At 38.3% G+C, this 22,677-nt stretch overlaps 2 protein-coding genes across 2 annotated transcripts in view; both read left to right on the forward strand.

The window, feature by feature from the left end:
• The window catches only part of LOC145480774 (uncharacterized), a 48,633-nt gene extending 27,659 nt beyond the window's left edge, over positions 1-20,974 (forward strand). The window contains exons 11-21 of the mRNA XM_081459101.1: positions 12,468-12,630; positions 13,877-14,088; positions 14,817-15,001; positions 15,336-15,434; positions 15,863-15,961; positions 16,556-16,696; positions 17,371-17,838; positions 18,093-18,304; positions 18,581-18,621; positions 18,780-18,876; positions 19,676-20,974. Coding sequence (XP_081315227.1) covers positions 12,468-12,630; positions 13,877-14,088; positions 14,817-15,001; positions 15,336-15,434; positions 15,863-15,961; positions 16,556-16,696; positions 17,371-17,838; positions 18,093-18,304; positions 18,581-18,621; positions 18,780-18,876; positions 19,676-19,856 — 1,898 coding nt within the window. The 3' untranslated portion in view covers positions 19,857-20,974. The remainder of the gene's footprint in view (positions 1-12,467; positions 12,631-13,876; positions 14,089-14,816; positions 15,002-15,335; positions 15,435-15,862; positions 15,962-16,555; positions 16,697-17,370; positions 17,839-18,092; positions 18,305-18,580; positions 18,622-18,779; positions 18,877-19,675) is intronic.
• Positions 1,818-12,399, forward strand: LOC145480815 (uncharacterized). Its single transcript, XM_081459142.1, has 5 exons — positions 1,818-4,392; positions 5,084-5,704; positions 6,269-6,499; positions 7,828-7,981; positions 10,477-12,399. The coding sequence occupies exons 1-5, from the start codon at positions 4,245-4,247 to the stop codon at positions 10,697-10,699; spliced, it is 1,377 nt and encodes a 458-aa protein (XP_081315268.1). The 5' UTR covers positions 1,818-4,244; the 3' UTR covers positions 10,700-12,399.
• Positions 20,975-22,677: the final 1,703 nt, after the last annotated feature.

Here is a 22,677-nt window from a genome sequence, read left to right on the forward strand (position 1 = left end):
CCCTACAACAAAGAAATGAACCAATATATATCCTCTTCGTGTGCACCAGCTTGCTTACTGTCCCTGCAACATGGGTCCTACACGTACACACAAAAGGGCTTGTCCCCGCTTCAATTTTAGAGCTTTCTGTACTCGGATTCTATTAAACAATTAGATTATGACTTCGAGATTTCTATCGCATGATTTCTATCATGCATAGAAATTGAGAGCAAATAATCTAATTGTTTTAGTATAAATCTACTAGTCGATCAATACTTTATCTAAATCCTCTTCACAGACACTTTGAAAACACCACGAAGTGGCTGTCATTTTGTTAACATGGGCACACTGCTACGCTACTCACTATCTATCACAGAATAGCTAGTGAGTAGCGTAGCCAATCAGAGAATGGCACTCGTGATAGAATGCTAGCAGATTTATAGTAATGAATGATAGAATACAAGTCACTCAACGAAACCACTTGCAATATTTGCCTAAGAACACTAGTACAAATGTAACAAGTTGAAATGCAGCTTATGGTTCCACAGCCACTTTTTGACAATGCTATGATGCAATTTATCATGAATAAGAGGACAGATGCATAAAAACTGATGTCAATTTGTTTTTTACAATAACAAGACCCCAAAATGGTCAAGAATGAGGCAAAAGGCACTGCACAAAATAGGGTTAGGTGGCGCGCGCTAGTTGAGGACCTATGTTCCACTTAGGAACGAAGAGGATTAAGTAAGTAAGTAAAATGGTCAAATGCCGAGAATAAATGAGGGGAAAAGACGCTGTAACCTTGCTGTAAACGAGGATAAGTGAATATTATTCAAAATGAGGTGAACATTGTCAATAGCTTTTCTCCCTTTTGATTGGCTACTTAAAAAAGTCTATAAAATCTCATTGGTTAAAAAGTTGACAGTTTGATAGCTGAAAGTTGAACTTAAATGCTTGCATAAATTAAAATTTTATCAGTCTACTCTTATTGATGATAAAAATGAACCAATCAGCTCACGAGAAATTAGACAGTTATTGTAAAATTACTAATTAACAATTTAGATTATGAGCTCGAGATTTCTATGATGTGATAGTTGATGAGGCCGAAGGCCGAACCAAGGTGTACTCTGGGACCTTAAGTCGCCGTAACTTAAGGTGACTTTGGGCGATTTTAGCTGACTTTAGGCGACTTAAGCAAAATTGGTAGAAAAAACATCGCGGCTTTAGGTGATTAATATTTAAGGCGATTTAAGGTGACTTGAGGCAATTTAAGGCGATTTTGGGTGACTTGAGGAGACTTCATTTCACATGAGTGATATAAATTTAAACTTAGCAAGTGTCTCAATGTATATCTCTTGCAATAAACCAATATTATACCAATACTGGTACATAATTAAGTCACCACAGTTTCAAATATCCAAGGCCGGATTGTTCAAAGCCTGATTAAACAAACCTAGGATTAAAGAGAATTTTGATTTTAGTTTTGTAACTTTTCGGTCCTGTTTTCTGTTCATGTTGTTAATTGCCTTTCAGTTTTGAGATCGATTCATCTTAAACTACCCAACCTGGTGTAAGTAGTGAAAGATATTTCTATAATATATTACTTAAAATATATTACTTCTTTTAACATTTAATCCTGGGTTAGTGCTAACCGGCTTTCGAACAACCCGGGCCAGATTTCAAAACATTTAAAAAAAAAAAAATACGACTAAAGAAAGAATTATCACAACAGTTTCTATTATAAGAATAATAATAACAATAAATACCAGCAAGGTAGCATGAATATTAGTGAAGATATCACAATTAAAACCAATATCAAACAAAACTAATGAAAATATATTCACAGTGACAAAAATTTTAAATTTAAGATATCTTGATTTAATTTGAAACATTTGTATATTTTCCTTATTCAAGCAGTAGGGAAATTAAACTTAATTTAGCTTGTTTACATGCATGAGTAGTCATACTTGCATGAGCACAAGTAGCTCGCGTGAGCTCCTGTACACTTTAGTTACGGGGCCAAACTAAGTCACATGTTCCAAATATTGGCCTGGCAGCCATGTTCACTGAGAGTTGATTCTGTACCTTAGCTTTTGATAGTAACAGTAGCGCAGTCCACGTAAAGTGTTTAAGATGATGTGAATACCTGGTTTCATCAAATGTACGAAAAGGATAGATAAACATTATGCTGCAAGTTGGTTCATCCAATTACGAAACGGTCAGTTGGTCGAATGTGGAAGTAAAATGCAAATAATGATTTTTGCTGGGGAAATGGCCCACTTTTGTCACTCTCTAACACGATAAGTAAAGCATTTAAAGTGCAGGCTCAGTTCGGTTCAATTGACTTCGGATGACCATATTTTTACTGCTCAGTGTAATAGTGACTAGAAAGAATTGAGCCTTGACCCAGAATTATCTTTCTTTTTTTCTTTTTATCTTGATGATCTGGAACACCTCTCACTGTTATTGTGTATACACTGTAGGTCTTCAAAAGATTTGATCGAGTAACATCTTAGAAAAAGTAATAAACTTAAATGAAATTATTGCAGTCTAGTCATTTGTTATCTCTTTCCGTATTTACTATATTTCCTGATGATAACACATAGTGTCATGCTTTTATTAACTCTTTTACAATGAAAATTTATGCAAGAAAAAAATTAAAACTTAACAGAAATAAAAAGCCATCTGTGAGAGAGTATACATCAGATTGTCATTCCTATTGATGTATTGTCTACAGGTAGAAATTATTCCTGCTAACATGGGGGCTAGACAGGTGCAGGACTATTATGATATTAGGTTTTTCATGTTTAAGGGAGCCATGGCTTTGAGGCATAACACAGTAACTGTCGGGTCCATAGCTTCTTAAAGGACCCTAGTCAGCCTCTGCTATTTTCGATGCCATCAAAATTACTGATATACCGGTAGCATGGTGAAGCAAAATCTTATTGCTTTATTGTAAGTTGTGGTCCTGAAAGTAGGTGCCTTTATCTTCAGTCGTTTCACAGTGATTTTCTTTGCTTCGACATGCTCTGGATAAGATAAAATGGCCAAACCATTGGGCCATCGTGCCTCCTCCTCCATAGGGTTGGAGTGTAGTTCACCTTAGCATGACAGTTATAAGTCTGATAACCTTCTACAGGGACAATTTGAGTGTGTTGAAACCTTGTTAAGATTGGGTAACCGATAGCAACTTAAGGCGACTTTAAATAGAGTAGGCCTGAATCAACTATCACCTCATAGAAATTGAGAGCAAATAATGTAATTGTTTTAGTAGAATTCTAACTGAAATGTGCTTCAAATAACGATTTCAAATATCTCTGGTCTTAATATTAAACTTCTTGCTTTGCAGAATTCGCAGGGACTGAATTGTCAATTTGACATTTTCAGTTGTGTGTGCTCGCTTAGTAGATAGTGCAATGCAACTTTAATGATAGACTTTCTAAAAGTCCTTTCCAATACTTCTTCCCTGGCCTGTTGGTTTTGCCATTTGAAAGGACTTTTCCCACTTGTAGCGCGCCAAATTTACTACTGGATTTTCCCACCGGTGACGTGAATACACATTAACCAATGAACAAACAAGACCTGACTATACGTCATGACGTCGAGAGCGATCAACGACACCACTCGCAGAGCAAATGTCTGCTGAGTTAAAATAAGGTATTGGTACCTATTGTCCAACAATGGCCGCAGCTGCACTAGAGAGTTAACCGAGTTATTTCTAATTAATTAATTACGGTTAACCGGGTTACTGAAAAATGGTGATGCCGCCACTAATTTCGGCTGTTCATGGAACTTAAACCAGGTTTACGGTTACCATGGAAATTAATTGATGAACAATAGATTTTTTAACCAGGTTAGGTTAATTTTAAACCACCTTTTTCCGTGCTTTAACCCAGGTTAGTGGTCTCTTATCAGCAGTCTGATCAGCGCTGCATGGAAGCAAGTGTTTCTTTTTGTCATAAATGGCGACAGAATTCGACAAAGGGCGTGAAAAGAGTCGAAGCTCATTCGAAAGTGCTCTCTAAAAAAGTCATGCATGGCAGGATTCCTATGGATTTCCCCAAACCATCGCTTCCACAATAAGTAAAACAACAGGGACCCGACTGAGGCAAGCTGAGGTACATGATTATCAGCTTGGTTCTCCAGTGCTGGTCAAGGGGAACAAAGAATCTGGGTTCCAGGTTGAAGTGATCCCTTGTTACAGAAAGTCACCTGTTTATGTTTCATTTCTTTGTAGCCGAGATTATTTACAGATTACCAATGAGATGAATCGGATGTTTGGCAAGTACTGTGGTCACATGACTGGAAAGACAGTTCTTGTATCTGGAAAAAAAGCCTTGATAAAATTCCACTCAGGCAGCAATATTCAAAACAGAGGATTTCTAATGAGTTTCACAGCTGTTGTGCCACCCTGTAAGAAATGATAACTGAATGGAGTTAATGCCCTTATAATTGTGATAATAACTTTAAAATGTATGAAGGCACAGAAGGTAGATATATCTGTAACAATATATAAAACCAAAACTGAAAAAGAGCAAGTATAAGGCATGTTTCTGCAAGACTGACTGCTGGGGGCGATAGAAATCGATATAGAGAATCAATCAACACAATGAATAATGATTGCTTGACATAAATGACGACTTTGGAAAATGATACAAATTTGAAATTTTGCAACACACTCTACCAAATTTTCGAATTCTTGAATTTTGCAATCACCTCCTTTAAATCAAGTTAAATTTTTGAGCGCTCAAAGGACTTTTTATCTTGAACACGTAAGGAACAATTATCAAAAACTTTGCTTCCCCACGCAATAATAGGAAAGTGTTCATGATATAACACCCAGGATTGACCCTTGTGTCAAGTTGTAGGGTCTCCAGGAAACAAAGTTTACTTTTTCCTTGCGGCCAATCATTAGGTATCTTTGAGGCTTTATGAGTCCCATACGGAAGCACATCCGACACCAAATGGCCAACTCCAAAAGGCGGGTTAAATTGACCACAGAGAACAAACTTGGAAATTCCTGTCCTAAAGAATGCTTCTACTGCTATCGTATTTTCATGTTATTTGTGACGATGTGAATAATTTTTTTTAATCTAATTTGTAGCTGTGCCAGAACCTGTTGCCTTCTACCCCTTGAATACTCACTATAAAGCCACAGAAAAAGAGAACAGGCAGCCAAAGGGAATCCTGGGAGATGTTGCGATTACAAACGGACCCTACAACGAACCAGGCGGAGCGTACATGTTTTATGGCACTGTTAGCAGCTACATCAAGTTTCCAAATGATGGGGGCCTGGACACTCGGTTCTCAATCACACTGATGTGCTGGGTTCAACGTGGAGGCCAAGATGGACCATTAGTCGTCTACGGAGATTGGGGAGTCCTTATGTGGATTGTTGACGGCAAATTCTTGAATCAAATTGTAAAAAGATCTTCTCCACCACTGACTAGTATAAAAACTGCTGAGGTTCTTCCAGCAGGAAAGTGGGTTCATGTTGCAGCAAGTTATGATCACAATACTGGAACTAACTCGCTGTATATCAATGGCCATTTCAGTATCTCGCAAAATATTGGCAAAGGTTATCAGATGGCAACCAACTCCTACACAGTTCGAATGGGGTTTAAAGATTGCGAAAACACGACATATTTCAAAGGGAAAATCGCGGAAATGAAGGTTTACGATGTTGCACTGAACGAAGCCCAGATACAAACATCGATAATACAAGGTAGCTGATAAATAATACAATGCACTTTGTAAATAGTTTCTTCCTGAAATCATTGACTCATTACCTTCTCCGGTAGACGGATGTTTTCCTGTTGTTTCCCTTTGACCAAAAATAATGTAAGTCACGTGACTGTGCAATCTAACAGCAGGCATGCACTGACAGTTTTTAGGCCTTACCTTTTAGGACTCTGTCATGCAAGGACTTCTAGGGAAAACAAACTACACCAGCTTTCTTTCCACCTAATAGCTACATTTGAGCAAAAAATGAAAGAAATTAGTGTTGTTAAATGGCAATCTACTGCGAGGATCATTTCTTCACTTTACACCCCATGTGCAGTTCCTGTTTTATAATTATCTCACACATATCAGAAGTTTTTTTCTCTGGGTTGGTTGAAGCACGCAACACAAATATATGTATTTGTGTCAATGTGTCAACTAAAATCACATTTTAATGTAATCTGTGCGTGTATTACAGGAAGATATGGTTTGTTTAAAATTAATGTAAGCAGATATGGTTCAGTCAATAAACATTAAGGGTAACAGGTTTTTATTTCTAACCGATTAGTTCCACCAACGGTAACATTCCCAGCTGCTCTGTTAGCAATACTAGGAGGCATGCTGTCATGTTCAGCCAGAGGAACTCCTCCCATATACACAGCACTGATACGGAACTCTACAGTACTGGTGAATACAACAGACACTGCAACCATCCGCCTGGACAAGGATGGAAACTACACCTGCCAGGCCATCAACCAGTATGGAACTGACGTGAAAGAACTCCAAGTCAATTTCACAAGTAAGAGTTTTTTCTTGTTTAATCTCTCTTCTCTTGTCAAATAAAGTACAATGTTTGAGAGTGAGTCCCAGGTAAACTTCGAGAAAACGCCCTGTAATGGCCCTCTGGGTGCAAAGTCCTAAGCACCTGTACTAAAATGAACAGGTTGGAAACTATAGCTTAAAGTGAAGTTTCATGCTGTCCACATTGTTATCAAAGGCCCAGTTCAGACGTCGTGCTTCTGCCGTGCCGAACTAAATTGCAAGTTGGTTTGACTGTAGCATGGCAGGAAATCAGCTCTGATTCAGACGTCGTGCCAGAGTCCAATCAAATCCAGGGTTTACTGAAGCCTCGTAACAATTCTCCTCCTAACTTCCCGAGGGAACAAAATCTTGCCAAAACACATTGACATAATTTATGAATTTAGTTTGGCGCAACAGAAGCACGACATTTGAATCGCTGCCATGCCAGAGTCGTGTAGCACGGCAGAGCTTGTCGAACTTAATTGCTTGCCGAACTTAATTCAAAAGTTTGATTCAGACGCCGTGCTTCTGCCATGCTTTTGTTGAACTTAATTCCTGAATTTAGTTTGGCATGGCAGAAGCACAAAGAGTTCTTTCTGACTAATTGTTGGCCATAGCATCTCTTGATGTAACGGACATCTCATGCAGTGATCGCACTTAAGGACACATCTTGATCATGAATGCCTTCAATCCTGGCCATAACATTTGAGACACTATTATTTTTCCCTTAAAACCAGAATCCAATTTACTCCCCACCCCCCTCTGGACAATGCTGGGTGTCAGGAGTCAATGAATTGTAGAAATGGTCAAATAATTATTTCTAAAAGAGATTTTACAAAATACTTGAGATAGTACGCGCACTGTTAAGAGCTATTTTATAAAAGCAATAGAGTACTTTTTCCATGTTTACATAGCTTCATCTAAACACTTGGGGAGTTGAAAAAATTCTCAAAAGTTTTGCAAACCCTCGACCTGTGTCTTGGGTTTGAGTAACTATCTCGAATTCTCCCAGCCTTTATGTGTTTAGATGAGACTACATAAACATGGAAAAAGTACTCAATTGCTTAATCTAAACCTCGATGTCCAAACTCTGAAGACGTCCATGAGAACAGTTTTATCCCATTCTATACTCAACTTTATTATATTACAATCGAATAAAGTAAACATTAATTGTCATCCTTCAAGTCATATCAAGTTTGGTTTAAATTAAGCTGGGAGATTTTTTTGCTAGGTCTTTGTTAATAACTGTCCATTCCCCTAAAATGTCGGTTAAAATGTGCGTCTTGTAACGTTGAAGAAACATGAAAACCGTCTTTGTATTAACAGAATATGGCCCACAGATTGGCTTTCTGACCAGTGAAGGATATCCTATCAGCTACCCAAGGAATACGGACAATGTATCCACATATCCTATTCCAGAAGGCTGGTCGATGAACATTTACTTTCAGGATTTTGATGTGGAAGAAAGTAAACATTGCCTGTAAGTAATATAGCTGTGATGATCGAGTGTATCAGCTACATTTATCTAATGTGGAGTAGAGTCATGTGATGGCGTTACTCTTCGGATGAATTTCTATCTATCCTGGATCTATGCATTTGTCCAATTGGAACATAGCCTTATCAGCTTTCTTGAGCTTTATTTGTAAATACTCTGTTATTAGTGAATCTAAGTCCCTTTTCGATGGTCCCAATTATGTTTATTAGTAATAAGATTTTAGAAGTCTACTTGAATGGGGGACCGGAAATGTTTCTCTTGATCTGATAAACACTGAGTTCATTAATTTCCAGTACTCTTCCCCCCCCGGGACAAAAGGCGGACATTTGCTCCAGGGGTTGGGGCATATGAAATATTACTCCTGCTCGGGGGCTGTGCTAAATTATAGTATAATCAGGGGTGGCCCAAGATTTCAAATGAGCGTCCCTGTACATACAGTAGTACTCAGGTTATGCAACAGTCCAAATTTAATGATTTGTTCCAGACTTGGTTCCCTTGAGGTTTCTAAGCTGTTTTATTGCAATTTAGGAGGTTTTAGCTTCACTGCTTTGTCCTCTATATATATTCTAAAAATCACCTAAATTGCAATAAATCAGCCTGGAAACCTCAAGGGAACTAAGGAAACACACACCTGAAGCAAGGTAAGGTTACCTTTATTCATACTTCTTCGCATTTTTTTAGGCTTAAGAATATAACCATTTTTCCAAAGCAAATCCTTAAATTTCGACTGTTGCGTAACTTGAGCACTACTGTATGTACAGGGGCTTGATCAACCCATTGTATAATAATAATTTGCAAATGCATCCCTGTATTTCTAGGTTATCTTTTCCATTTCTAAACTGTTTTTGTTTCAAAATTTGGTCATTCTATTTCGTTGTTGTAAAGATCGCTTCGGGGAGGGAAGGGGGAGCGGTAGGGGTGGAGGTTCTTTACAAAGTTTTATACGGGGAGGCTCCGCCCCGAGGTCCAACCCCTTACAGTTTTTTATACCATTTTGACAGAAAAGGTACTCCTTTCGTATACTTTTAATTGAAAAAAGGTACCCCTTTCTTATGCTTTCATAACTGGACCGTATTCTGAATAAATCGCCAAAAAAGGAAATTCCTCTGGTTTGAAGAGCGTTTTGGAAGAGTACCGTTTTCGTGATGGATTAGTGTAAACGGTAGGCCTAACCACAGAAATACAGCTACGCTTTCAAATTTCACCGGCGTGGTGTGGACGAGACCTTAAAGAACTAAACGAAAAAAAGTGATTCAGCTTTAACGGACGCGAATTTAGTGTTGAGTATTAAACTTTGAGGGTGTAAAATTCGCCAGGTGTTTTGTTCGCAAGTCTTAAGTTTGGCTATTTTTGTCAATTCTCGAAAACGCAAAAATACAGGCGTGTGTAAATAAGTACGAATAGTTCTTTTCACGTGTGATCTCTAAATTTTCCTCGTAGCAGCTAGATCGGTTTAACTGTTAGCTGAGAATCGGATTGACCCTTTTTTCAACTTATAGCTTAGATCTGGGATCTGCAAAATTTTCTGTTTGGCAAAAACGGAAAACTGATAACTGAGATCCAACTCCTCCATCAAGACACTCTACTTAGACTGAGTCGATTGTCTATACAAAAGGATATGTGGACTGTCCAAACTTTGGTACAATTTTGTACATGTAAGCATACCTTCTTTAAGGCTTAGTGCTATAATGACTTTCTGTAAACAGTCAGCTGCACGTTTTGTATTATGTATAGTTACCTCTTTTCTGCTTGACAGATAATTCGCGCAGATATTTTTCGAGTTGCATAGTATTTGAGAGCAACGACTGGAGTAAAATGTCCACTCATATTACCTGTCAAGCCAGGGAATAAGGAATGTCATTTTCGACTGCATCCCTGCATTTGTGGGTTATGATTTTCTTTTATTTTTAACTGTGTTTGGTTCAAAAATTAGTCATGACAATTCCTCTCGTGCTCGAACACATCATTTTGTTGGGAGAGCACTCAAGAAGCTACAATCGGCGACATAATTAGTTGACACATTGTCTTTCAATAGTACTTTTAGTGTACCAAGTAACACGATTCTGTTTAACGCTCAGTAAACTGTGGAAAAGACCTTGCTCCCCTATTCAATGTTGCTTGTTTGTAGCTCAAGATCACAGCAGTTACCACAGAACACTGTTTGGGGGTGAGGGGGGTTGAAAGGACAAGCTAGGAGGGCAAAAAGAGATCAAATGACGAAATAGGGGGTTAAAAGGGCAAATGTGTCAACAATTTTGTCACCGATTGTAGTTGCCCTAGCTGTGCTGTCCCTCAAGCAACTCTTATGCTTCTTCCCACGTGTATCATAATTCGATAATACACGCTAAAGCATGGAAATTCTTATTGCCAGGTAGTATATAGTTTTTAATTATATATCTGATTTTTCGATTGCTTACGAGTATCACAAGTTACTCAGTTTTAGTGGTTTGGTGCAAAACATCATTTACTTTTCTTTGTAGCAAAGACTTTTTGAGAATCAAAGATGGGACGGGCAAAGAACTTGGTGTGTATTGTGGTAACAAGACTGGTAAAAATCTTCTTGTGACTGGAGACAAAGTGGAAATAATATTTCATTCAGACGGAGAGATTGAGCAAAGAGGATATCTGCTAAATTTCACTCTGGTTTCATTGCCCTCGGTTTCAAATGGTAAGTGGGACCATAAAGAAGCTGATGAAACTTGAAGAGTACACTAAGTTCATCTCCCACTTAAATAATTTCTAACATTTCATTTAAAGTTGACAGTTATTTATGATAATACATACGCAGCTTGTTTCGTCCTGGCCAAGGGACTCATCAGTGTCCTTTCTGCTTGGCAAACTCGTTGGGCATTACGCCCAAATTCCCGTTCGCTAACAAAATGATGACAGCAATCTTGCCTTATATCCCTAAAGGATTCCTGACCGCATTTCATTTCCACGAGAAAAACTGGAACACGAGTTTTCTGCAAAACTAAGAGCAATAGTGTGGTAAGAGACGATGTCTCTTGAGCATGATAATTTTCAATAGCCCGTAATGAATGTAAACATTGTCATAAAAATTTGGCGTCTTTAGCCACAAGTTCGCGGAATTTCTTTAACCGTATCCAGACTGGGCTTTTTGGTTTTTTAAGGTCTTCCAGTGACTGGAAACCAAGTAAAAATGTTATTAGATCAGACGACTAGGTTGAACAAAGAGGATATCAGTTAGTCTTCACTCTGGTTTCACCAGTCTCGGTTTCACCACCATTTTTTTTTTCACTTGGGTGGGACGATAAAGAAGCTGATTAAGCTTATCAAGTTCGCCAAGTTTATCTCCCTCCTCAAGCAGTCTAAGGACTGGATCAAAGACCTTTACTGGTTAAAATAATTTATTTGATATATGTCCAAAGACACAAGTGACAATGGAACCAAATTTAGAACACAGGTAGGTTTTAATGTTCTTAGCATTTTGAGGAAGATTTGGTACTTCTGACAGGTCACGTGACATATCAAATGATGTTTAGCGGAAAATAACAAATATCTGACGAATTATTGGCGGTTTTTAGCAAGATCGTTTAACAAGAACGAGTTTTAGATGCAGTTCACTTATTTCCATACTCTCACATTTGGAATGACCATCTAAGATTTTGTGGGAAAAGGTTGTAGGGTCAAAGGTCATTTTTGTCAAGAAAATTCGACTTTTGATCATTAATATCTTCTAAAAACGAAATCAAGGAAGATCATGCTTAGCGTAGCAAGGTAGATAATTTAAATTTGCATAGAAAATGCTCATTTATTGATGAATACGTGTAAAATTCGCCAACAATCGCCGATTTACTAAGCTTTAAGATAATTTTTTAATAAAATGATAACGTTTAAAAGAACGTTCAAAAGGTCATGAACTTGTGGCATCTGAAGTCACAGGCTCGCAGATACCCTTTGACCCTATTTAGACCGGGCTAATGGACTTTTTGAGGTCTTCTTTGACCGATGGGGGATCGGGGGGAAGGGGGAGGGGCTTTTGAGGCCAACTCCCCGTTACTCTTGGAGCATTTAAGTCATTACGGACCATAAATCTTGTACATTTTATAACACATCCCAACCTTTCTTCTACGAGGTCCTTGTCATAGAATGGGTCTGCCATCTTGGATTTCACGACTTCACAAAACGCTAGAAAATTGTGAAAATTTGCTTGCAATATTTTGTCCTTTTTTTACAGTCTATCTTTCCATGTCTTTCATTTGAACGGTACTAGTAGTCTCAATTATCATGAACTGTAGACAGCTGCAAGCGCGATATAATTAAAGCAAAACGGTACGACACGCTTTTTCATTTAGTAAAAAAAAAATTCAATTTTGCAAAGTGGAGTTGTGACTTCATCCAATTTTGGCAGCCTTTGGAATGTTGATCATCCAGTTATTTCCAATGTAGTCCTCAAACATTACTTAAACTCCGAGCCTCCTTAAGATATAAATTCATTATCCGTTTTCAGTGCCACTGCAAAGGAATTCTGGTCAACCAACAGAAGAAACCGCGATCTCCAATGAAAGGATGATTTACATCTTATCTGGTATCGCCTTTATTCTGTTGCTGGTGCTATGTTTTATTTTAGGTTTCTGGTGCTACAGACGGTCTCGTCACAAGCGAATCAAAAGGTTATTCACTGTTGTTGTTACCTCATACTTAAGATGTACCATGATAAATTCGTTGGTTATTGCAAAAGTGGGACAATTAACAGGAGAGATTCTGAATGTTATAGCATTTTACAGCTAAAAGCTGCATCTATAGGTTAATTACAGCCGGTTCCATTCTCAGCAGGCGCTGTTTTGAGAAGTAATGGAGACCTTGCCTCTTTTTTGCGTAAATTTATTCACCTAACAGCAAAGAAAACCTTACTATTATAAATTGACCCTAGATATATAATATATGCGTATCACAAGACAAACATAGTTTAACTTTGAAATATGATGTTCAGACAAGAAATCGGATCTGAAATGATTTGGCAAAATGATGGGAGGCGGAGTGGCCCACTGGTTAGTTGGGGAGCAGTGGGGGAAAAAACAGAGAGAGAAAAAATAAGAGAGGAGTGTGGTACGTGGGCTCGATATTTCCAGCCGTTTTGTGAGCCCGCGTTCCTTGCCCCTTGCGAGGAGGATAAACAACTGCACACCCAAAACGGCAGAAAATCGAGCCTATGTGGTACGGGAAAGCTAGAGAACAATCGTTCACTTCTCTCACCAAGCCCCTCTCTCCTTCTTTCGCTCACTATTTTTCGTGCTGTACCCCAACTAACTACTTAAGCGTGCTGGACTCGGGATCTGAAAATTGAGCCTATGTGGTACGGGAAAGCCAGAGAACAATCGTTCACTCCTCGCACCAAGCCCCTCTCTCCTTCTTTAGCTCGCCATTTTTCGTGCTGCACCATTTCCTGTACCCCAACTAACTACCTAAGCGCGTTGGACCCGGGATCTGCTGGCGGTCCATGTTGGTACGTTGGCTGGGGTGACTGCGTTGTGTTCCTGGGTAAAAAATCTATTTGGGAATCTCTCCAGCTGGGGATATTCTAAAATGGATAATGCCGAAGTACCAGGTCAACCCGAGGAAATGTGCAGAAGTAGCCTGCAATGGACTAGCATGTTATCTAGAGGAAATAACAATAACTCTCCCTCGGAAGCCGGGATAGCTTTGATGGTATATGCTTAACTGCAGTCTTAACCATTGCAGAACCTGGTATCCAATTTGGAACTTATTGACAGAATGCAGAATGGCTGAGTTTCATCGCCAAGCTCTAAGATATTCGTCTTTTGAGCAGCAAGATTTCAGTAAAATAAAAGCCTACTGCACTGTACTACATGATAACAACTCTTTTTGTGTATAAACTATTTTCCCATCTGTCCACAGATCAGTTCGTTCAGCTCGCGAAATTATCCCGCTTGACAAGTGGGAACTTCTTCCCGAGGAAATAAAATACGAAGAGGAGCTGGGTCGAGGAGCATTTGGTGTGGTTTACAAAGCAACTCTAAAGAGGCGAGTTGGAATAGAAGTGTTTGATACTGTAAAAACATTGAAGCCCGAGGAGCCATGCCAGCTGGTCGCAGTCAAAGAACTGCAAGGTAATTGTAATCATTATGCAAAATCATGTATAAGAGGGCGAATCGTCACACAACTTGCTAATTGGTTTCGTCCGTTGTCTTTAAAATACACCTGAAAGAGATTTAAATTCTCGGTGATATGCAAAATACTTAAAGGAGTTAAGTCACGGTATTTTGAGTTATTTTGGCCACATACAAATTAATTACCTTTAAATGGTAGGAAACCTGAAAATAACAGTTTAATAACATAGAAAAACACCAAAGAGATAATGATAAACCATAGAGGAACAAGGATGGCTAAGGCTGGAGAAGGTTAACACAGATTACAAACAAATTTGAAAAATTGACGCTAAACTTCTCAATACGCGCAAACCGTGACTGAGCTCCTTTAACCCTTAACAGATCGGTTGCATTTGGTCTTTTACAATCAGATCGCAAGTTGTATCTCCCCAGTCTTAAGCTTAAGGTGACAGTACGAACGACACAACTGAGCCATTTCCCTTTATAATGTGGATATCATTAAAAACTATATAATCATCTGTCGCCTTGTTTTTCTCTTTTCATGTCCCATTATCCCTAAATTGGAGAGCAGGTAGTCCTGAGCATGAAACGCAATTGAGTTTCCTGTCGGAATGCACTCCGACCGTGACTGAAGCAAAGCCTAATAGATGGCGGATTGATTTTTGAATCTGGTTTTAAAATCTTATATTTGTAGCAAATAGGAATTTAACTACATTATTTGTGTCTAGATGATCCGAGCGAAGAACAAAAAGAAGAGTTCTTGCAGGAAATAGAACAGATGAAGCTGTTGGGTGCACACCAGAATATTGTATCCCTGGTTGGTTGTTGCACTTTGCAGGAACACAAGTTCCTGGTGATAGAGTACGTTCCGTTTGGTGATCTGTTGCAGTGGTTACGACGCAGGAGGCAATCGGTAAGACGTTTCCCAAAGGAATATTTAATCAATTTGATGTTACCCCAAGTGTTCTGTAGTAATGGATTTAAAAGTAGGGCAGTGGTGTAGTCCTTCACGAGGCAGTTCGTGCTAATTATACGGGACTCTTGCAAATCTATCAAAGCTCATAGTTTAACATGCAGCTATAGGATTTTCAATGGCTAGATGCCTCCCAAGTAGGCTGTGTTGGGTTCTAAATATAACAAGATTTCCAGTCGATAATGTTCAGCCCTCATCTTGAAACTTAATCACTTCCATGTTTAGACCAATCGTGGTAGTTATTTATGACCTAATCGTGTTCATTGTATTCTAGATCAATCGAAACCAAGGGACTGGGGGTAACGAGGAGAAGAAATGTTACGACGACAAGGAAATATTCAATGCTCAAAAAGAAATGAGCGACTGCAGCCAAGTAGGTGCCTTACATTAAACCCTATTCTAATCAGATATGCTTAGGGCTTCAAGAACATGAGTGGTTTGATGGAGTGGTGACTAAAAGTTCTGAGGCCTTTGACTCCACCAGTATGTAACTTGAGGGATGGGGAATGTTTTATAGTGTATCGTGTGTATCTGCCATCAAATATTTGAGGCTTAATAGAAAATAACCTGTCAATTGATATGTCACATAGCTGACTGTCGGGGTGTATTGATCGGTGAGCAGGGGGTTAGTAGGAGAATTGGTGGTGGGGTGGATGAAGGAAGGAAGGAAGGAAGGAATGGTGAACGGACGGATGGACAAATGATTGAATAGATTAAATGAACAAACAAATGAATGGGTGAGTGTATGAATAAAAATATAAATGAGGATTAAAATATTAACTTTTAATGCATATTTAACAGGGAGAGCTAGACTTTCAGGATGAAAATTGGCCCTTGGCTATTCCTGGCGGTTTCCAAGTTAACAAAGAAATTGCCATGTCCTCTGGACAGCTTTCTCAGGTAAGAAACAGCTTGAATACTACTTTAGTTACTTTCGTTATAATGTTATCAGGCAAATATTCTTCTTCAAATTTGTTTTGGAAAAATGGTGTAGGCCTGACGTCAAAATTTCAATAGGAAAGTTTGAAAAAGTATTAAATTTTCGTTCCACGTGAAAAGAAAAGTTGACAGATGTAAGAAAAATATTAAAACGTGATCAGTTTAACTGCATTTAAATAGCAGGATGGAAGTATGGATAGATAGCCAATACATATCCCATAAAGGGAGGAACTAGAGCGTTTCCATGGTACTTTAAAATCCCGGAGATGAAGGAGCTATCTCCCTCTAGTCCCTCTGCTCTCACAAAAATTTGCCCAGTCTTTGAACTCCCCCTTTACCTCACCCTCCCCTCCTCTCAACGATCTAGTCCGATATAACATTTCAGCTCTGACATCTCGATGGATGGTAAGCTTTTAAAATGTCTCCCGCCTCTCGATTATCACTCCCATTTTTTTTTTATTAAAAAAGGGAGATTTTGCAAAATATTGACCTACCGTGAAATAAGGGTATTAAAATACGCGTATTTCATGGTAGGTCAATATTCTTGCCATTCAGGAAAAAGATGATACTCAGGATGGGATTGATCAAGATCAACCACGGCTAGAGCAAACTTTGCTGATGATGGAATCCACTCCGTCACGAGATAACAGAGATATCATCCTTGATGTAACCCTTTTCGCTGAGAATCTTGCTGAAGTAAGTAATGGACAAGCGGAAGTGTTCGCTTTTCTATTGTTTATTTCCATGGCAGTTTTAGCTCTTAAAACTGCATTTGAGAAGATTATAACATTTAAGAATTACACGACAAATTCATTGATCTATGCGCATATTATTATTATTTGGATTGGTACATGTATCTGCAAACGTACAAGTACTTATGTATGGTAATGAAAGTTAAATGATGTGTAAAGTATCCACGAATGTTTATTTCATTGGTGGTCATGTGCCAAATATGATGAGATCAGGTAGGTCAACATAGCCAAACTGGCAGTAAAAATCAAAATTATTAGATATATTCTAAAAGTATTACGAGTATGATGAAGTATTAAAAATGCTAAAGCTAAAGCAGAAGTGGAAGAAATGTAAAAAAACAAACATTGATACCAAAATCAAAACTGGAAAAAAAAACAACTACAACTTCGACATATTACTACAAATGTTTTCCAATCAAGATAAGAAAAACTCACTAAAAACTCACCAAAAACTCACGCTACATGAGGTTTGAAATAAGCGCCACATTTTCTATCCTTCCCTCCCTTCCCAAAATGTCAATAACGTAATAATTTACAAATGCTTAGTTTACTACCATTACTTGCTAGGTTCTGTTCTGTTCTGTTTTTTTTTTTCTTTTTCTTGCGTTATTTATTCAGGAAAACAGCAATGATTCACTGGATCAGGAAATCATTGAACTGATGCCGATACCATCGACATCACAGGAAAACAGCAACGCTGCCACCATATCCATATCGACTGAAAATATTGATGATGATGACGACGAGAAAGAGGAAGGAAACAATAATGCTTTTCTGAACCAGGAAAAAATTGAGGTGCTATTAATGCCAACGACATCACAGGGAAAAGACAATGCTTCCGCTATACTGATGCCAACTGAAAATATTGATGATGATGACGCCGACCCTGGCGAAGGTAACTGTAACGATTTTCTGGAGCAGAAAAGCATGGAACAGATGTCGATGCCATCGACATCACAGGGCAACAGCAATGCTGCCGCTATATTGATATCAACTGAAAATATTGATGATGACAACGACGAAGAACCAGACAGCTTTACTACTCAAAAGCTGTTTTCTTTTGCTTGGCAAATAGCAAAGGGAATGGTAGGTATTACTATAGCTAGTTCGAAATGAGATAAAGTGTAAAAATACTTTCTAGTTGTGACTCTCAACCTCCACAAGAAAGGTCCTGTGAACAAATCATCTGAAACTAGGATGGGTCTTGCATGCCTCGTTTATTGGTAACTTCAAACAAAGTTTTAATACGTGATTCCCAAAACACAAACAAACAAAAGAGAATCATAATCTTTATTTCTATAAATAAATTGTGCTCTTGTAATTCTGTCATAATTTTTTAGAATCATCTTGCAGAGAAAGGCTTCATTCATCGTGACCTTGCAGCTCGTAATATTCTGGTTGGCACTGATAACCGAGTCAAAGTGTCAGACTTTGGATTGATGCGAGAAATCTACGAGGACTTGTACAGTGGAAAGAATACAAAGAAGCTTCCTGTGAAATGGATGGCCCCAGAATCAATTAATGACAGCATTTACACCATCAAGAGTGATGTGTAAGTCACTCTTTCCGTGTGACGGCAAAACCTTTTCCTTAACCCTCAGATGCACACACGGAGAAGTACAACTTGTTCTTTCAAGGATTTAGCGTGTATTGTCGAGAAGTTTCGAGGGCAGGAAAGAAGCGTAGAAGTTGCTGGTGGGCGGCTTGTCATTATAATTACATGGCCCAAAAAGAGAAAGACTTAAAATCTTAATTGTGTTGAGTACATGTACAGTAATTACAAAACAGCGTTTCTTGATTTTTTTTTTATTATTTTATTTGCATATAGCTGGTCCTTTGGAATACTTCTTTGGGAAATGGCCACCATGGGTAAGTTAAAAAAATATTTTTTTCTATTTCCATTACATTCTTGTTTCTTTATTTTTTCCGAAATTAGTCATTACTTTCTTATGTTAAGGCGAGAATTCATTTCAGTTTTCCTCACGTGACACTTTCTTATGACTTATTTTTCTTTGGATGAATTTCAGGAGGTGTGCCGTATCCCACGTTAACCAATCGAGAGCTGTGTCAACTTTTGAAGACTGGTTATCGCATGGAAAGGCCTGACATGTGTTGTGATGAAGTGTAAGTAACTAAATTGCGTTGAGATCAGTTGTCCCTCTTTCGAAATAGGGCTGATACTTGAAAACAAGCAATTATCCAATACTTACAAATTGAAATGCTTGTGGCTCGCATGAATATATTTATATCGTATAAAAACAACTGGTAATGCTGCTACTAAAAGTAGAGGGCAGTCATTCATGAAGACCACAACTATCGTAGAGGAACATTGTTGTTTTTAAACTGTGGACAAACGATATGCGAACAACCAATGTTATGGACATATAGTGGCTTAAATTAAATATATACAAAGGATCTGTAATATGAACTATATCCGTCCAAATTTACATAAGATTTATTTTAAAACCTGACCATTGCAATCTATTGTTGTCATATAGGAGCATAGAATTGCTGTCTAGAGGGGCTCTAAACAAATAGGAGTTATTGTAATAGTAATAATAACTTTATTATTGTGTGAAAATAATTGGCTCAGCCACGGGATAACCCTCCAGTAATTAAAATAACCAATCATCAAGTAACTCTTCTTTGGATTTTGAGACGGCATTGGTTCAGGTTGTTGTACATCATATTACTACATGTGTATTTCACATTATTTTTGATCAAGAGGCTGCAAGCTTGATAATCATTATTGAAACATTTCATTTTTGCGCATCTTGCATGCCCTCCACGCACCTATACAATGTCGAGAAACTGATTTAGTGTTGTAATGTATTTCAAGTTGGCTTTGACAAATATTGTAGATGGATCGGGTTTGTTCCGCAATGCAGCTGTTTAACTTTTTGTCATCTTCTATCCATGATAGATATGAACTGATGTCTGAGTGCTGGAATGAAGATCCATCCTCTCGTCCCAGTTTCTCGGAGTTGATTGACCGACTGGAGGTTATCATGACAAAGGATGTACCATATTGTGACTTGGACAAGCATGATGAGTCACACTCCTACTACAACGTGCCCGCTAAAGCTGATGAACACAGCGGATAAGAAAGCGACAGAAAGGCCAACGGGATAATGCACTATAGACGAGAACTTTAAACTTTAAAAGGCTATATTTAACTTCAAAAAGAAAAAAAAATGACTATATATGGGTGTAATCCAGACTTCAATCCTAGACAGATCTAGTTGAGACAAACTCAAGAATTCAACAAATAACCATCTTGGGTCAAATACTACAAACAAAAAATTATAAAAATTTTGCTTATCCACTTCTTATCTCATATCCGTTCAATGTTGTCTTAAAATGTTGGTAATACACGAGAAGTAATTTTGAGATAAAAAGAAAGGAAAAAAACATCCTTGAGGAGGAGGTGGGAAAGGTAGAAAGGAAGCTAGCCCTTGTCAGATTTTTCTTGTCTCAGCAGTTCTATCAAGGACAGTTATTTAAACATAAACAAGTTAAGTTATGAAATAATTTAAAACATGTACCTATGCCTCGATGTGCTAGTTGTGCACGGTACAAGAAACTGAACTTGAAAATGGAGGCACATTAATCTTGTTAACATTGCTAGCTGCTGGTTGCCTAACCAGTTGGCTCTTGACATTAGTAAAGATAAAAAGCTGAATTTGAGACTGCTACACATCTTGTTGTAGCTAACTGCCTGCCAATATACTGGTTTAAGCTTAAATATATTAAAATATAAGTTAATGTTACCTGTGTTGAATCTGACTTAATTTGTTTGTGGTTGTGGTCGCCATTGATCATGTGTGGACTGGTGTGAGGTCTGGAACCAAACCGATGCGGGAACTGGAATAGCCGAGGACAATTGCAGTAATTTGTATAATGTTGACGGAGAACGCAGCTATGAACAGTGCAGAGCAGCTGCTGGAACAACAGTGAACTCACATGTTAACAAACAGTGGGTAGACACGAGAAAGGACGCGGGAAAGGCAAAAACAGAAATCAGTAAACTACTTGTGAACGGGCTAAGAAAAACAAGGGTGTTGCGCACATTGTCCGACTCACAGCAGGCATGATTGTCGCTGCTTGGAATCTACACATGTACATAATTATGTAGATGAAAACAGTGGCCACACTATATCTCTCCACAGTTTGGCCAGACTGGAAGCCTTAGCACAACTTGAATTACTGACAGGAGTTAAAAGCCCTTGTGTTGGCAAAATAAGAGGGTCTAAATGGGGGAGGAAGAGGGGGTGGGGAGGAGGGTTGCAAATGTCAGTTATCAGTTCAAATTTTGATTGTCTATTTGTCAGTTGTCAGTTAAGTGGCTGTTACTAATTAAGTGAAGACCTAAAACCTCTCTTACAGCAGTTTCCTTCTCCCCGATTTTTTTGAGTGGATGTACACAGGCTACACAATGAGCCGATAAAAAACTATCAGATAATGTGCACTTTCTGGGAATAGGCAAACAGGTTAGGGTTAGCCATGCCTCCTACCTGCCCCCAAATTGAACCAGTAAAATCTCCTTGCTGTACTGTTTACAAACTAGACTCTTCATCCTCAGAATTGTCTGATACAAGTTCCTCTTTTCTTGATTCGTCTTTGGAATCAAGTGTTTCGGAAATGTAAAAACATTAACACTCTATACCATAGTTCTACTGTTTATTCAAATACTTTGGCCATGTATAGTAGCCCCAGTGTGTTTTATTGATGAAAACACAGCCTTCCCATTCATTGTTTTCAAAACCTTGCACCACTTTTTCATCCAAATATCACAGATGAAACTAAAATCAATGTGACTCACGTGCACCCGTACACTGTTTTTTTTGCACTTCATGTCGACTACATGTATTCATTGGAGTTTTGATTGGTTCTTGGCATGGTCGTTGTCCTTTGTGATTGGCTAATAAAGTCATTCAGGGGTTTCATTAATGTTTTCAACAGGAGGGCAACTAGTTCTCACTGGCCGACAAAACTTTTTGAACTGAACTTTTTATAAGAAAAATTTTCCTGGAGATGGTCAAAACAGACGGGCAGAATTGTCCTTACAGCCAGTCAATTTGCCTGGTGTCCCACCCTTAATGAGACCCCTGTCATTACTTTGGTTTTGGTTTTATGATATTTGATATAAAACCACTCTATTCATAATAGTCTTGAAAACAAAGCCAGTTGTTGTAGAGGTCATAACAGACTGATAGTAATGTTACATTATTAGTACATGTACAGTACATGTACATCACACAAAATAAAAATGAAAAACAACAACAACAGAAAAACTGTTCTTACAGTCTTATTGTGCAGTTCCAGAAAATATCCACACTCCCCCCACAGAAGGGATTGGAATTTCCTGGGGGGTGGGGTATTCTGGAAGACCAAAAAATTTTAAGAACTGTATGAAGCTTTACTGGAATTTCCAGAGGGGTGGGGAGGTGTTAGAAAAAATCCCTTCCGTGGGGGAGGTGTGGATATTTTCTGGAACTACACATTGAGATACTACAACATAATAGCATAATTATAATTAAACATGCCAAGGGATAGTATTGGAGGCTAGTGGACTCGGAACAAACGACTGAGAGCCATGTTCTCGAGTACAGTCCCAGTAGGTAAGTATTTTATTGATGCAGCTGTATATATGAAAAAGCTGGGATAATTCAAACATTATTGCTACTTTGTGGGCTTTTTTATACCAATTTCAAAAGAGTCCATTTGTCAAATTTGTTCAAAAAAGTAGATAAACTTTTCTGAAACTTGCTCAAGAATTCAAAAGACTTCCTCTCAAAAACCAACAATTTCCAAAGATAAGAAAATGCTTCAACTAAATCGTCAACTGAACATACAAGATGCTGCCACCAAGCTGTTAGTTATAGTTAATTCTTACTTTTGATACCAAACAATCATTGGATGAGG

This window comes from Orbicella franksi, chromosome 1 (assembly GCF_964199315.1).
Source record: "Orbicella franksi chromosome 1, jaOrbFran1.1, whole genome shotgun sequence".
Lineage (NCBI taxonomy): Eukaryota > Metazoa > Cnidaria > Anthozoa > Scleractinia > Merulinidae > Orbicella > Orbicella franksi.

Excerpts from the sequence above, each read along its gene's own strand:
- LOC145480815 (XM_081459142.1), top strand. The coding sequence starts at position 4,245 with ATGAATCGGATGTTTGGCAAGTACTGTGGTCACATGACTGGAAAGACA. Across the intron at positions 4,393-5,083 it reads CACAGCTGTTGTGCCACCCT|CTGTGCCAGAACCTGTTGCC; the intron begins GTAAGAAATGAT and ends TCTAATTTGTAG. Across the intron at positions 6,500-7,827 it reads ACTCCAAGTCAATTTCACAA|AATATGGCCCACAGATTGGC; the intron begins GTAAGAGTTTTT and ends TTGTATTAACAG.